The 14,659-nt window shown below is 48.1% G+C and overlaps 1 protein-coding gene across 6 annotated transcripts in view; it reads left to right on the forward strand.

Moving 5' to 3' along the window:
• Positions 1-14,659, forward strand: part of Tbc1d1 (TBC1 domain family member 1) — a 181,902-nt gene that overhangs the window by 149,239 nt on the left and 18,004 nt on the right. For all 6 annotated transcript variants that reach the window (XM_055624208.1, XM_055624209.1, XM_055624210.1 and 3 more), the window contains 3 exons: positions 3,219-3,377; positions 8,741-8,985; positions 11,073-11,232. In XM_055624208.1, coding sequence (XP_055480183.1) covers positions 3,219-3,377; positions 8,741-8,985; positions 11,073-11,232 — 564 coding nt within the window. The remainder of the gene's footprint in view (positions 1-3,218; positions 3,378-8,740; positions 8,986-11,072; positions 11,233-14,659) is intronic.

A 14,659-nucleotide genomic window follows, 5' to 3' on the forward strand; every position in this document is an offset into this window, starting at 1 on the left:
GTTGGGCAGGGCTGAGGGACACTTCACAGACTGGAGTAAGTCAGGCTGATCTAGAATTCGTTTTGACCTCTCTGACTTGATTGCAAACAGGCAGAGGCTTGATCGTTCTGTTTCAACATATGACAGTTTAGCAACTTCAAACAAATGGCCACTACTCATCTGAGTCCCAGATTTTTAAATAATGTTAAACCAAAACCATGACTTTAACCTTTCAAGCACCTCAGAGACTGTGTAAGAGAGGACAGTCTTTGTATGGGTGTGAGGCCTTTCCTCCTAATAGAGATTTAGAAATTTTTCCAAGTTGACATGAGATGGGAGTAGCAGGATTAAGGAGTCAACTTGGGAAAAGAGAGAATTCCATGGAATATTAAGTAATTCAAAGCTTGATGTTCATCAAAAGATTTCTTTAAAGACAGCAAGGAACTGAATCCTAGAAGCAAGTACTTGTCTTTCTCAAGATGTTATTGAGAGTGGCCACATAAACCATCAGCAGAATGGGTCAGATGCAGACTCCGCTTCCCTTCAACTCAGGAGGGCAGTTCCCAGAAACTTACTCTAGAAACTAATCAGCCACAGATTGCTGCAGTAAGAATGCTTATTGTGCTATTTTTCAGTAGCTGAAACAAAAACAAAGTGACCCAGCCGTGGGACATCCCATGCATATTCCTGGGAAACAACAGCGTGGGCATGTCCATATGTGAGACTTACAGTAGTCATGGTCTCACTCACACTTGGCATCTTACACAGCTGGCATTTTCTCTACACAGTACATTTGTAGATGTCTAGGTTGTAGACCGGTGAATATGCCTCCTAGATTAATTGGCACAGCCCAGTGTACCAACTCTTGTCCTGGTAAAATAAGCATTTGGTCTCCCCCTCCTCCCCACTTCCTGAAGCTTTCTGTTTTGAATGTTGGAACTATGTATCCTCTGGTTATGGATGGACTTTTGCTTTTTGTCTTTATACCCTTTTCATTGTCAGAGGTTTCTTTTTTTTCCTTTACATCAGTAAGCATATATTACTTTTCACGTTAGTGAAAATTAGCCAGTTATTCACACATGAGCTGAGTGAACAGTCTCTGCCTAGCCAGAATGCCTCTTGAGTTAGGAGTAAAGTGAGCCTGAGCATGGCTGAGGGTGTTCCAGGACATTCTGAGCAACAGCACTGGCTCTGACTGCGGGACTTCTTGCTTTAAATCTCAGACTTAGCCAATCCTGCAATAGGGGAGTATCTGCTACTCTCTGGTAACGTGGCCAGTATTCTCCTTTTCCTCCACAAAATAAATTCTGACAAGATAATGGCAGTGATTTAGTAATAAGTGGAAATTGGACATCTCCTAATTGGGAAGAATTTCCAGTTTGACAGAAAGTATTTGGTGAAAAAGCCCCTCTGTAAATCACTCAATGTGCTGACTGTAGTATCTAGTTCATTGTTTGCTTTTAGTCAGGGTTTGACTATTACAGATTTGCTCTGTGTGTGTGTGTGTGGGGGAGATCTGAATAGGAATGGTAAGGATGTTAGCTTCCTGTTGCTGCCATAAAACTAGAGGTTTGGTGGCTGAAACAACACAGGTTGGCCAGTGAGATGGTTCAGTGATGAACTGAGTTCAGTCTCTGGATTACACAAGAAGGAGAGAAGCAACTCCTGAGAATTGTTTTCTGACTGCCACACAAGAATGGTGACACACTTCACACTTGTGTCACACATACACACACACACACGCTCACACACACACACACACACAGAGAGAGAGAGAGAGAGAGAGTTTTTCTTTAAAAAAAATTTCAGGACCTGCACAAGTTCAAGTCATAACAAAATTCCAGTTTTAGAACGGGAAAGTGGACACGAAGTCCCATGTCTAACCAAGATGCCCTTTGCAGTTGATGGGCTCTGGCACAGGGAGAAATCCGTTTTCTCCAATGGTATACCAGTCAAATCCAGAGTAGGCCTGTGCTTAGCAGCAACTGACCAACACAAAATAGACTTCATGATGTTGGGGTATGTGTGTGCATGTGTGCCTGCACGCTTTCTGTTTGCTTGTATTGAGTTTGGGTCTTATTGTTTTCTCTTGTATTTCAGAGGGGTGTTGTACTTTGAGAGAGAAAGAACATGAAGTTGGGGAAGTGGGGAGCTGTCGCGAGGAGTTGGAGGGGAAGAATATGATCAAAATGTATTGTAGGAAACATTTTTAAAAGCTGGGGAGAAAAATGGGAATGAGAATGTATTCGTGTTTGGCTTGCATGAGGAAGGCTGTGAGGTCCTGGTTGCTGAGATGCACAGAGCCAGCTCTCCTTCACCGGAGCCTGGCCTCACTTTGTTTCTCTTCCTTTCTGAGACATTTGCTGTTTGCATTCATTTCCTTAAAGCGTTGTTTGTTGGCTTCAGGTAGGCCAGATCAGGATTGCTGCATGCTCATAGTTTCGTCCTTCGCAGAGTCTGACCTCGCCAGATCATGATGTATCTTTTGAAAAGTGCAAGGCAAGAGACACAGGGCCCGGGGCAGGGGTACAGTTAGCTGTCAGAGGGATGGCTGGAGGGGGGGGGGATGCAGCACTTCCGTTACTTCCTGTGCAGTGATTCATCCTGGAACATGGCTGTATAATCGTCGGCTAGGGGCTGGCACAGTGAGTCAGGTGCCTGCTCTGCACGTGTGAGGACCTCGGGCTGTTTTCCAGAACCCGAGTAAAAAGCTTCGAGGGACTGGGCGTGCTTGAAAGCCCGGTGTAGGGAGGCCCAGCCGCAGGCCCCTGGGGCTCAGTGGCCAGTCGAGCCTACACGGGGAATGCAGCTGGTGAGTGACCCTGTCTCTGCCTAGCTAAAGTCTGTGGTGTTCCCGAGGAACAGCACCTGAGCTTGTGCCCCCGAGTCCATGAGCACCATACTCACGTGTCCCTGCACGTGTTCGCACACAGGAAGAATGTGCAGCAATGGAAAAGGACATATCTAGCCAGGTGCAGTGGTACCTGCCTATAATCCCAGGAGGATCACAGGGAGGCAGAGGCGGGAGGAGCTCTGTGAGTTCAAGGCCACCTTGGTCTACAACTAGAGTCCAGGACAGCCAAGGCTACACAGAGAAGAGAAACTCTGTCTTGAACAATAGCAAAACAAATAACAAAAGAAAGAAAGAAAAAAAAAGGCGACAACTCATTTTTTTTTTTTAATCACTAATCTAAATTCTGTGCGTAACATCTGGTTTAATGTTTTCTGCTCTGTTAAAGGTGTGCCTCGTCATCACCGGGGTGAGATCTGGAAGTTTCTAGCTGAGCAGTTCCACCTTAAACATCCATTTCCCAGTAAACAGCAGCCCAAGGATGTGCCCTACAAAGAGCTGTTGAAGAAGCTAACCTCGCAGCAGCATGCCATCCTCATCGACCTTGGTGAGTCTGCCCATCCACTGCACAAGTCTGGAGAGGCGTCCTGCTCAGTGGGTGATCGGCCCGGAACTGAACGCCAGGACCTGGAGTGCGCGCAGATGGCCTCTGAGAGCATAAGCATGCCCCTTTTGCATGGTGGCTGCTTGTTCTGCTTGGCGTGTTGTGGGGTGTGGGGAGGTGTAATGGTCATTACGGCTGCTCATTGAAACATAATTCTGGCTCAGTTCAGTAATTCACCTTTCCAAGGGGCGGTGTACAGTACGCTGAAGGAGCATCCTGGGAAACCCTTTGGCTTGGATCAGTTCCAGGTGAAACACACTAGCGTGGTTTAGTTTTAGACGCATTCTCTGGACTGTGGTGTGCAAACAGAGCCTGTCAGAAGATTTGTAGACAGCTGTTTGCAGCTTCGTCTTGGAAAGTGGCAGTGCCTTGATTCTGGAATAGCTTTGACAACAGAAAAAGGAAACAGTATTGGGTATGCAGCTGCGTGGGAAGACCTCGACGACTTAGGATAAAATTGTGTTGGCCAAGAGGCCCTCTGACTGCAGGGCTAAGCAGGGATGGAGCCTCCTCTTCCTGCTCACAAGGCCTGTCTCTGCTGTGGGGCTGGCTCATGGCCTTGTTCATAGGCTACCGGTGGAGCATGTGGTCCTGCTCAGAATGCCAGTCTGGAGGCTGGCTGCCCCCCCCCCCCGTCTTTGCTCAGGGCACTGCAGTGGCCCCGTTCTGTGGGTACATCCATTTGATGCAGCCACAGTGGAGAAGGAGAGCTGGGTCAGGAAGGGTCAGAGTTACAAGCCACACACAGTAACCTCATGCTTTCACAGTTGTCTCCAGGCTGCTCTGCAGTGCTGGCTTTAAATGTCGTCTTCCGGAACTGTCCCTGACTTTAGCTTCTCCACAGACAGGCTGAGGGTAAGGTGGCCATGCCAGGCCCACCCTTCCCATCCCACACTTTCTTCCCTGGTCCTCACCACTGTGGTGATTATTATTTAATGCTAATACTCTGCCTTGAGTTGAATGTCGCATGAAGTTACTCAACCCACGTCTTTTAATTTTCACAGCACAGAACATAGATAAGTGCACAGAGGGGTTATGTAAATGTTCCAGCCTTTGTAACTAATTTGCCAATGAGCAGTGTGACATGAGAACTGTGTTTGTCCCCTCCTCGCCCCTTGTTCTGCTTGGTAGGATGCAGCCCTCCATGGGCTGCGTTACAGCATACTCTCAACACCAAGGACGGCCCTCGACAAATCGTAGGTACTGGGCGTTTCTTTCTGCCATGTTGATTGTGAGGCACTTCGCTCTCACACACCTTCCATAGCTTCTCTGGGAAACTGATCCTCTAGCCTAAGAAATGAGGAAACAGAGGCACCAAGCAATCAAGGCCCATGGTCATCAGAGCAGAGGTTCTGGGACCTACCCACCATCATTCTGCTATCCCTTAGACTTCTAAGCCCAGCAGGCTCCATGTTGCTAAGGAAATGCTAGTCCTGGGCAGGTGAAGAGTGATGCTGATGGGCATGGCGGGCCTCCAGCCCATCTGGCCCAGTGACCTTGAGGGTGGCAGCTTGTACATTGGCAGGAGCTGGATTTGTTCCTGTGGTCAGTAACACAAGCAGTGGCATCATGTTCCTGCTATGTAAAGCGAGCTGAAGTCAGAACTAGGGGTAGAAGTGGGAAGGGAGAGACAGACCTCTCTCCTGCTTTCCCTACTCCTCCATAGCATGGGAGGAGGAAAGAAACAGAGATTTCACTCCCTGTTTTGCATTTTGTTTCATTGGCTTCCTGTCTGCATAGCCCTTACTCTTCCTGGACATGGTCAGCCCCCTGTCGCCCTCTGACTGCTTGAATGCCATCTTTTCTGCAGAAAGAGAATGAAGTGCAGATTGTCCATGAGCCCCTCCCCCTCCTCCCCACTAGCCTCTCCTTAGGAAGGAGTGTTTATCTGAACCCCAGCTCAGTGGCCTCTCCCCTAGAAAACAGCCTGATTCACATCCTCTCTGTCCCTATTCAGCCCCACCCTCTCCCTTCTTCTCCCAAGGCCAGCTGCACCCATCCCCCACTTTGTTGACCCTTCTCTTTCCTCACCTCTGGCCCAGTGCTGGCCTGGCCTCCACTTTGGATGACCTCCAGACATCTTCCCAAGGGCTTGAAGAATCTCTATTTGCAGTGATCCATGTTCCAAGTTACCTCCACCAGGCTCACAGCACTTATCCAGGGACCCCACCAGCACCAGGGTTTGTCCCTAGGGGAACCAGAAAGCCTGGTCGCTGGCCCAGACCCAGTCGTGGAGTTAGGTGCTGTGCCTAGGGCTTGTTCTGCCTGGTTTGTTGCAGAAGAGATTTGGCCCTGGACCTTCAGCTTATTATTCCCTAAGTCTGGACCAGTCTAATAAACAGCTGGCAGTGTTTTGTCCGTAGTCACCAGCTTTGGGTGAGCAGTGAGGATGTCGGGCTGACATGCCCTTGGAGACACGTCACACAGGGCCCTAGTTGATTGGGGCCTTTCATAAGGTCTCCTGAGATAGGATCCCCTCCAGCCCTCTGACTGTGACTGGAGGACTGCCATACCAGCACTGGCTACGTGAGAGTGGGCTGTCCAGGGAACACTCTTAATCCAAGTAGTCCGTTCTCTCCTCAGCAGCCTGCCTTTCTTGTCTTCCTGCCTTTCTTCCTGGAAGGTGAATAAACTGTTTGCCTAGAACAAGTGTTTTCCTAACTTGGGAGGTCAGGATCCCTTTTTCAAAATGGAGTAGCCCAAAGAGCTTTGACTTATATGGAAAATGTTGTATTAGTTTTTACTGCATTGGAAATTAAAACTGACAAAGTTAAAAATACTTAAGTTTTAAAAGTAACCATAATAAACTCACCATATAAACCTAAAATGAAAAATAACTATTTTCTAAAACAAAATCAGAGATAACTGTGACATTATATTGTAGTTTTAAAAACATCTTCCATAGCTTATTTAATAGGATCAACCAGATTATCATATTCCTTTATCTAGTCTGCTGTAGTTATAGTCTTTGAAGTAAACAAAAAAAAGGCTGGCTTTATACAGATCTGTAGTTGAAAAAAGAATGGTGGACGTCATGAACTCTAAACAGGCTTCATAGGCCCCCGGGATCCTCTGGCTGTCATGGAGAAGCACAGGGCTGGAAGAATGGCAGAATGTGAGATGGCTCAGCTTGCCTCAACGCCTGCCTGGCAACCTGAGAGCCAGAACCTACAAGGTGGAGAGAACTGACTCCTCCAGGTTGTTCTCTGACTGTCACATGTGAGAGATGTGTACCTTTGACTCACCCAATAAATAAGTAAATAATTTTTAAAAGTAAGGAAGAGGAATATTCATGCTGGGAAGGACTGTCAGGCAAGATTTGTTCTGTTTACCTGGGAGCTGGTGAGGGGATGGAATGAGAGGGATGCTACCTGGTTTTGACAATCTGAGGAAAACGGTGCTCTTGCTCTGTTCAATACCGAAGCCTAAAGTGGCTGCTGAGTCACTAAGGTCTGCTGTCATTCGAAAGAGCCCACTGGAACTCAGTGACATGCGCACACTTCCAGTGCTTTGTGCAGCCACGCGAGAGCGAGAGCGAGAGGCCCCAGGACTTCTCGCCCAGAGGCCTCCACCCAGCCTGGAGCACAAATGCGGAGGTGGAAATGAGTATGCATATTCCAAGTTAGTGGAGGGAGTGTTTGCGCTGTGGGCACTGCCGCTCACTCCGCCTGGCAGGAGGTGGCGTGTGTACAGAGGATTGGGGGAGCTACGTTAGAGGAAGGAGTAGCATGGCAAAGAGGGAGCATGGAGCAAAGCAGGAGCCTGTGGCTGTCTTCTTAAAATCAAGTGGGGACGAGATGAACCAAAACCTCTCTAAGGAAACAGACAGTGAACCTGTGGGTGCATCCTCTGCCCTCCCGAGGCTGTTCAGTGACTACGCTAGCAGTTACTGGGGCCCAGATGTACCTGCTGCCTGCTGACCAGCCAGGCCATGGTTCCTGCCTGCGTCCAGGCTGGGCCCGTGCACCTCTGCCCTTAACTAGGCACCTTCCTGTTCTTTTTTTCCATCTGCCACTTTGGCAGACATCAGCAATAAAAGCCACCTGAGTGAAACAAGACAAAAAAGAAAGAAGAAAAAGTGCCACCTTTTAAACTTGCATTTTGGGCAGTTTTATTTATTGGGTCTGTGTGCACGCCTGTGCCATAGCGCACGTGTTGACTGGAGGACAACTTGTGCGCGTTAGTTTTCCTCTTCTACCATATGGGTCCTTGAGAGCAAACTCAAGTTGTCAGCTTGAGAGCAAGTGCCCGCACGACCCACTGAGCCCTCTTGCTGACTCATGTCTTTTTTTTTTCTTTCTTTTTTTTTTTTTTTGATACCAACTTTGTGGGAATAATTATGATGTTAAGACCCATTTTTACCCCTTTCCAGAAGGTCGCTGTGTGAAACACCTACTGTTCCTTGGCCTGTCTCAGGTCGCAGCCTGTGGCTTAAAGGTGTGCAAGAGTCCTGTGGTGAGAACTTGTGGGCAGAGCTCCCGGTCTGGAAAAGCTGCTGGGAAGGATCCGTCACAGCATTGGACTGACATGGGCTAGCATTGATGTCTAGTCCTGTGCTCCTGGGAAGTGAGGTTCTGGTGTCGGGACCAGCAGCTTTCTTGGTTTTATTTTTGTTTGTTGTTTGGGGTTGTTTATTTGGTTGGTTTTTCGTTTTTCAAGACAGGGTTTCTCTGTGTAGCCTTGGCTGTCCTGGAACTCACTCTGTAGACCCAGCTGGCCTCGAACTTAAAAAGATCCACCTGCCTCTGCCTTTCCTGAATGTGCAACCATGCCTGGAAGCTTTCTTGTTTTTGATTGAAAAACATACACTTACTAGACCTAAAGGTAGTTATAATTTCTTTTGCCTAAACCACCACTTTAAAAAAAAAAAAAGTTGCAAGCCAGGTATGGTAGCACAGGGCTCTTTACACAGAAAAACCCTGGGGGGGGGGGGGGCGGAGAGCGGGAGACAAGCAAACAGACAAACAGAAAGTCCCTGGCCATGCTGGTGCACACTTTTAATTGCATGTGGAAGGGAGAGGACTTAGAGGCCAGCCTGGTCCACACAGCGAGTGCCAGGCCAGCAGAGCCACGAAACTGAGACCTGCTCTCCAAAACAAATAAACAAACTAAACTTGCTGGTTTTCATTGAAAATATTATCCTAGGACACCGCCCCCCCAGCTGAACACATTCGCAGAGGCGGTACCAAAGACACACTGGTGTTAGGACCCATCCCTTGAAGGTCTCTTTCTTAAGACTAAAGCGCCCTGCGTTTCTGGCTCGGCGGGCCTCTCGTATGCTGCACTGACCTGCACTCTCTCCCCAGGGCGAACCTTTCCAACGCACCCATACTTCTCTGCCCAGCTTGGAGCAGGCCAGCTGTCACTGTACAACATTCTGAAGGCCTACTCGCTCCTGGACCAGGAAGTAGGATACTGCCAAGGTCTCAGCTTTGTGGCAGGCATTCTGCTTCTTCATATGAGTGAGGAGGAGGCGTTCAAGATGCTCAAGTTCTTGATGTTTGACATGGGGCTGCGGAAACAGTATCGGCCAGACATGATTATTTTACAGGTACCGAGTATCCCTGTGATGTAAATAAAAAGATGCTGGAGGTGTGCGCTGCACCTCTTGCATTGGATCTAGGCTCGCGCACTGATGACTTACTGTGTTAGGCGCTGCTCTGTGTGCTTCCCGCCCTGCTCTCAGGATGATGCTGCTAATTGGCCCAGCCCGTAGACAGGAAAACTGAGGCTCGACTGGATTATGAAGTTGGTCCAAGGCACACAGCTAGCCAGTGACTGAGGGGGACTTAAAGCCAGGCCTGTCTGGCTCTAGGACTGTAACTCCTATCTCTTCCTTTAGCCTCCTAGCAATGTAACTGGTGTCTCCAAGCCTGTGGTCTGCTCTATTTTCTGCCTGGGATCCTCTCTCCATCCCTGCCATCCAGCATGTACTTATCACAGAAGTTCTCCCTGCCTGTGTTAACACTGGGCCTCCTCACTTCCCCTGGACACAGCATTTCATGCTACCCTATCTCCTGCCTGCAAGACAACACATTTTCTGCCCTAAGTCACCCTAGTTATTTACTTCCGATCTTCTCGTGTCCTGAATCCCTCAATGGGAGAAGGTTTGGTTGAGTTAAGCCTGTAGTTTCTAGTGCCTGGAACAGAATAGAAACCCTGTTGGTATTTGATAAATGAACAAGTTTGTTAAAAGGAAAGCAGGCTGGGCTCCACTGTTAGGAGGCAAAGGCAGAGGAATCTGAAGTTTGTAGGCTGTCTGTCCTGTCCTATACAGTTTGGTCGGAGCTATATAGTGAAGCCCTGTCCCAAAAACAAATTAAAAAAGTCTAGGGATGTGGTTGAGTGTTTCTCAGTTCAGTGGTGAAGTCCTGGGTTCTAGCCCTAGCTTCCAGGCAGGGGTCGTGAGGGAAGAGAAGGAAGGAGGAAAACCAGACAACAGTGTACCCAGCCGGTCATGTGTTGTGCTTGCTGCTTTCCAGAGGTGGAAAAGGCTCTGGGCCAGGACCTGGGAGTGGTGCTAAGCATTGCTTACCTGTGGGGGGATATGTTCATTCATCCATTTTCCAGCAGGGTTCTATAAAACTTCAGGGCTTTAGAATGTACCATTAGAGCTTAGGACTTCGTTTGAAAATTCCCGTATGTGTTATTAAAAGTCCATTTGGCTCTTGCTGTAAGTTTGATCTGTATGAACGTGAAGCCACTGCAAGAGTTGACTCCCACAGCTGGGCCCCTTCTGCTCCCCTCCACCATGTGGCAGCATCACCAGAGAGGAGTGCTCGGCTTATGGCACTGGGCATATACTCTGTGAGCTTTCTCATGCCTCAGGGGGAGTAGACGGCTAGATTCAGAAGCTGTGGTGGGTACTGAAGAAAACTTAGGTCTAAGTCCGTGAGAGCTTACGTGTATTTCACTTTCCCTGGTTTCAGATGTCCATATGCAACCAGAGCGGCTTGTCCATTTCTGGCCTTCTCTGGGTTGTTTTTAGGCCCAGAGATGAGCTGCTCTAAGCTGGTTGAGGACCTGTGTAAGCCACAGGCTACACAGAACTGGAGTAAGCTTCCTGCCCATGCAGTAGCATTCTCTGAAGAAGCAGCCTTTGACCTTTCAGTCAAACGCTAGCTTGAAAAGTCATCTTATTCATATTAAGACAAACGTTTCTTGTTTTAAGTTGTTTGGAATCTATGTGTTTCTATGTTATAAACCTAAAGAAATTAGACTCGCTCTGCCTGTGGAGTGATTTTGGGAGTCCAGAGGAATGGACTGTTGAGCATGGACAGTGGGCTTACTCTCTGGAACAATGTAAAGGTGCCTTTGGTTCACTCCTAAGAATGCGTATTTGTAAAGGAATTTTTTAGGTGTTTGCATAGGCAGACATTTAGAGTCCCTTTGCCAAGGAGCACAAGGGGATGATGACGGAAGTGGAGGCAGACCCAGCGTTAGCATTCTGTCCTCTCCCACTGACCTCGTGCGAGCCTGTTCCCTGGAAGTTCTGGTTGGAGGCACTACTCAGGCCAGTGAATACCGTAAGCCAAACAGCATCAACAAGGCTGAGAATCCCTCCCGCCCCATGAGATGAGCAAGTCCACACCTGTAGTCAGTCCCCATTGCCAGCCCTGTTGACATGTGTTCCTGCAGATCCAGATGTACCAGCTGTCGCGGCTCCTCCACGACTACCACAGAGACCTCTACAACCACCTGGAGGAGCACGAGATCGGCCCCAGCCTCTACGCAGCTCCCTGGTTTCTCACCGTCTTCGCCTCACAGTTCCCACTTGGCTTTGTAGCCAGAGTCTTCGGTGAGCTCCCCTGCCTATCTGCCGGCCAGCATTCTCTGTCATTAGGCAGCATTTTTCGCCCCTATGAAAGTTTGCCTGGTTATCAGACTTGGTTTGGAGACTTTCAAGTCCTGCGTCATCTCTGATACCCTGGGCCTGGCCTGGGAGCCCTCACCTTGTGAGTGTAGGTCAGATCCTGCACCGCACCATTAGTCACCTATTCTACATTTATACACGTGTAATTTCACACTTTAAAGATTAATTTTGGAACCAGAGAGGGTGTGTGTGAGAGTGTGCATGCTCATACATGTGGTAGCCAGAGAATGATGTCAGTATCTTCTATTGTTCCTCCCGTGCTATTTCTTGAGCATTGATTGGCTGGCCAGTCCCAAGCAGCCTCCTGGTCCTACCTGTCCAGAACTGGAAGTATTGGCTTGTGCCGTGATGCCGTTTCTGTGTGGGTACTAGGGTTCCAAACCCAGTTCTCACACTGACATGGCAAGTGCTTACTGTCTTGCCAGCCCCTCAAGAGCGTCTCACAGGACTTCTCAGAAGCCTGGATTGCACTCTATTTTGCACATACTTTTGAATAGACATTATTCTAAATTCTGAAAATGCCAAAACCTGTTTTTGTTTCATTTATTTATTTGCTCATTCATTCATTATTTATTTATGAGTATATGTGTGTGCCTGTGAGTTTATGCCATATATGTGTGCGTGTCCAAGAGGCCAGAAGAATACCCTGTCCTTTGGAACTGTATCTAAAGATAGTGTGAGCTGCCTGACATGGGTGCTAGGAACTGAACATGGGTCCTCTGGAGCAGTAGAAAGCGCTCTTAACCACTGAGCCATCTATGCAGCCCTCAACACTTGGCTTTGAGTCTAAATAAGTTGGCTTCCTTTCTTCTTCATTCTCCTGCCAACGCAATGCTGGGCTATTACTGTTATTTCCTTCTGTCTGTCTGTCTGTCTGTCCGAAGACTCTCCCTCTATGACAGGAATTTTTATTCTTCAAATGTTCATGACCCTCTCTTCTGTACTCTCCCCAGATTGATTGACTAAAGTAAGCTAGAGAGTAAAAGCAAATTAGGAGATTTCATGACGTTTAGCTACTCAGAGGCAGAGGCAGGCAGATCGCTGTGGGTTCGAGGCCAGCCAGGTCTACAAAATGATTCCAGGACAACAGCCAAAGCTACACAGAGAAACCCTGTCTCAAAAGACAAACAAGCCTCACAAACTGGATGCTTGCTGTATGACAAAAGATGTGGCTTCATCTTTCCAGCCAGGAACTTCTGAGTTTTGTTTCCTATACTTTGAAAATAGGGGAAAATCCTCCACCCATATTTCTCTTAACCCTTTCTTAATCCTTTAGTTCTGTGGGTCATGTGAGGACTAGCACTGCGCAGGGGACAGGGAGAGCTGGTTGTTAATAGTCTGAAAACAGCTAAAAAGTTGAATGCCATGGTTTGGGGGGAACTCTGCCCTGGGAGCTGGGCTGACCACAGACCAGGCCACAAGGGATGAGTGACACTCCTGCCCGGAGCCAAAGCCGGGCTGCCACCTTGGCTCTTGGAGAGCAGTCGTAGGCTGTGTGGGCTGGTGAAGGACATGGGAAAACAAGCAGCCTCCTCCCTGGAGATGAGAGCCTTTCTGCTTGCAGACTCATTTGGAGCTCTGTGCAGCATATTCTCGTGACTTCAATTCTAATAATAAAAGCTGAAACCAGTTCAGACAGGATGTTTTCCTCTGAAGGAGTGATGAGTCTTCGAGTTTTATATACAGTGTGCCTAAAGATGCCAATGCCTGCAAAATGCTTGGATCCCACAGCTCCCTGCTGCACTTCGGGTTCCTGTCTGACTAATGAGGGCTCCTGGGAGTGCAGACAGAGGCAGGGTCCCAAGGCAGGCTCTGTGCTATGACATTATACTCGGTGCTTTTGCATAGTCCACCTCAGCTGGTTCCCCTGGAAAGGTAAACTCTTCAAAGCCATTTCCATTTGTAGCAGTGGTGACTAAGCCTGCTTGTTGAGCTCCATGCTGGTCAATAGTTTAGTTACATGTTCTTCCTGTTCAGGCTCTTGGGCCTTTCTGACATGGGACCTTTTTACTATAAGCCTTTAAATCTACATAAATCCCAAAGTAAATGAAACTTTGTTGATGATTTTCTATTTTTTGCACATGAGTAGAAGATTTCCAGTTTGCAAGATCAGCAAGATAACTCAGCAGCTAAGGGTTTTCATTGCCCAATCTGATGACATGAGTTCTGCCCCCAGAGCCCACATGGTGGAAGGAGAGACTGACTCCTGCATCTTGTCTCTGACCTTTCCATGAGTGCCATGGCACACATACAAGTATAGTAAGTTAATTAGTTAATGCAAGAGCATTCCCAGCCTGTACCAGCACAGCTCCCATAAGTCTCCACAAGGAAGAGCATGCTGCTGGAGAGGGCAGCTTCTGCGGTGTGTGTGCCTCGACCTCACGGCGCCCACACCGGTGGATGTGTGGTGCTACATGCTCTGTTTGAGTGGAGCAGGAACCTTGCAAGAAATGCTTGCTCTCCTGCTGAGGTCAAGAGCACGTAGTGTTCTTCCAGAGGTTTCCAGCTCCCATATCAGGCAGCTCAAAACTGGCTAAAACTCCAGTTCCCAGGGGATCCGATGCCCACTCTGGCCCCCACAAGCACCTGTACATACATATACATACCACACACAGGCACATAAATATGATGTTTGTTCTGTTCACCTTCTGGCCATATCTGCCTGTGGGAGAAACAGGAACTGGCTTTCTTGCTGGAGGAGGCAGACTGCAGGGTTGGCCTCCGGTGTCATCCTGTAGACTGCCCTGCTGAGTTGATGAAGGGGAAGTGGAGCATGAGACTGGGGGCTTGACCCAAGCACAGAAGCTTTAGGGTGGAAATAAAGTAGGAAATGAGAGGTGTCCTTCAGCCAGGGAACCATCTTATTTGTATTGTTCTCTGCGGGTAACACGCGTTGCAGTAGGATCCTCTGGACTCAAGGTTCCCCCCACGCCTGCCTGTTTGCGAGTGGCTTGAAAATGAAGAGAAGACAGAGTCCAAAAGGAAATGGGCAGCTGTGCCGGAGCTCAGCTGCAGGGCCCTGCAGGACCTCCCCACCCACCCAGCCGTCCCTATCAGTTATGCTGTTTCTTGTTGTTTTGTTTTTAATTCCTGACTACAGATGTGTGAGCATGTGAAGATGAACAAAATAGAAAGAGTTGGCTTGCACAGTGGGTCTGGATTATAGGTAACATTTTTTTACAATTATTCAAAATTAGGTTTAAAGTTTTTCAGAATAAATAAAACTTTATCATTTTGTTCGCTTTTTTTTTAACAACAACAACAAAAAAAAAACAAAACAAAACAAAAAAAACCTTTCTGTTTAAAATACATCCTGTAAGAGTTGGAGAGATGTCTCAGCAGTGAAGAAAGC

Source organism: Psammomys obesus, unplaced genomic scaffold, assembly GCF_907164565.1.
Source record: "Psammomys obesus unplaced genomic scaffold, mPsaObe1.curated_primary_1811, whole genome shotgun sequence".
Taxonomy (NCBI): domain Eukaryota; kingdom Metazoa; phylum Chordata; class Mammalia; order Rodentia; family Muridae; genus Psammomys; species Psammomys obesus.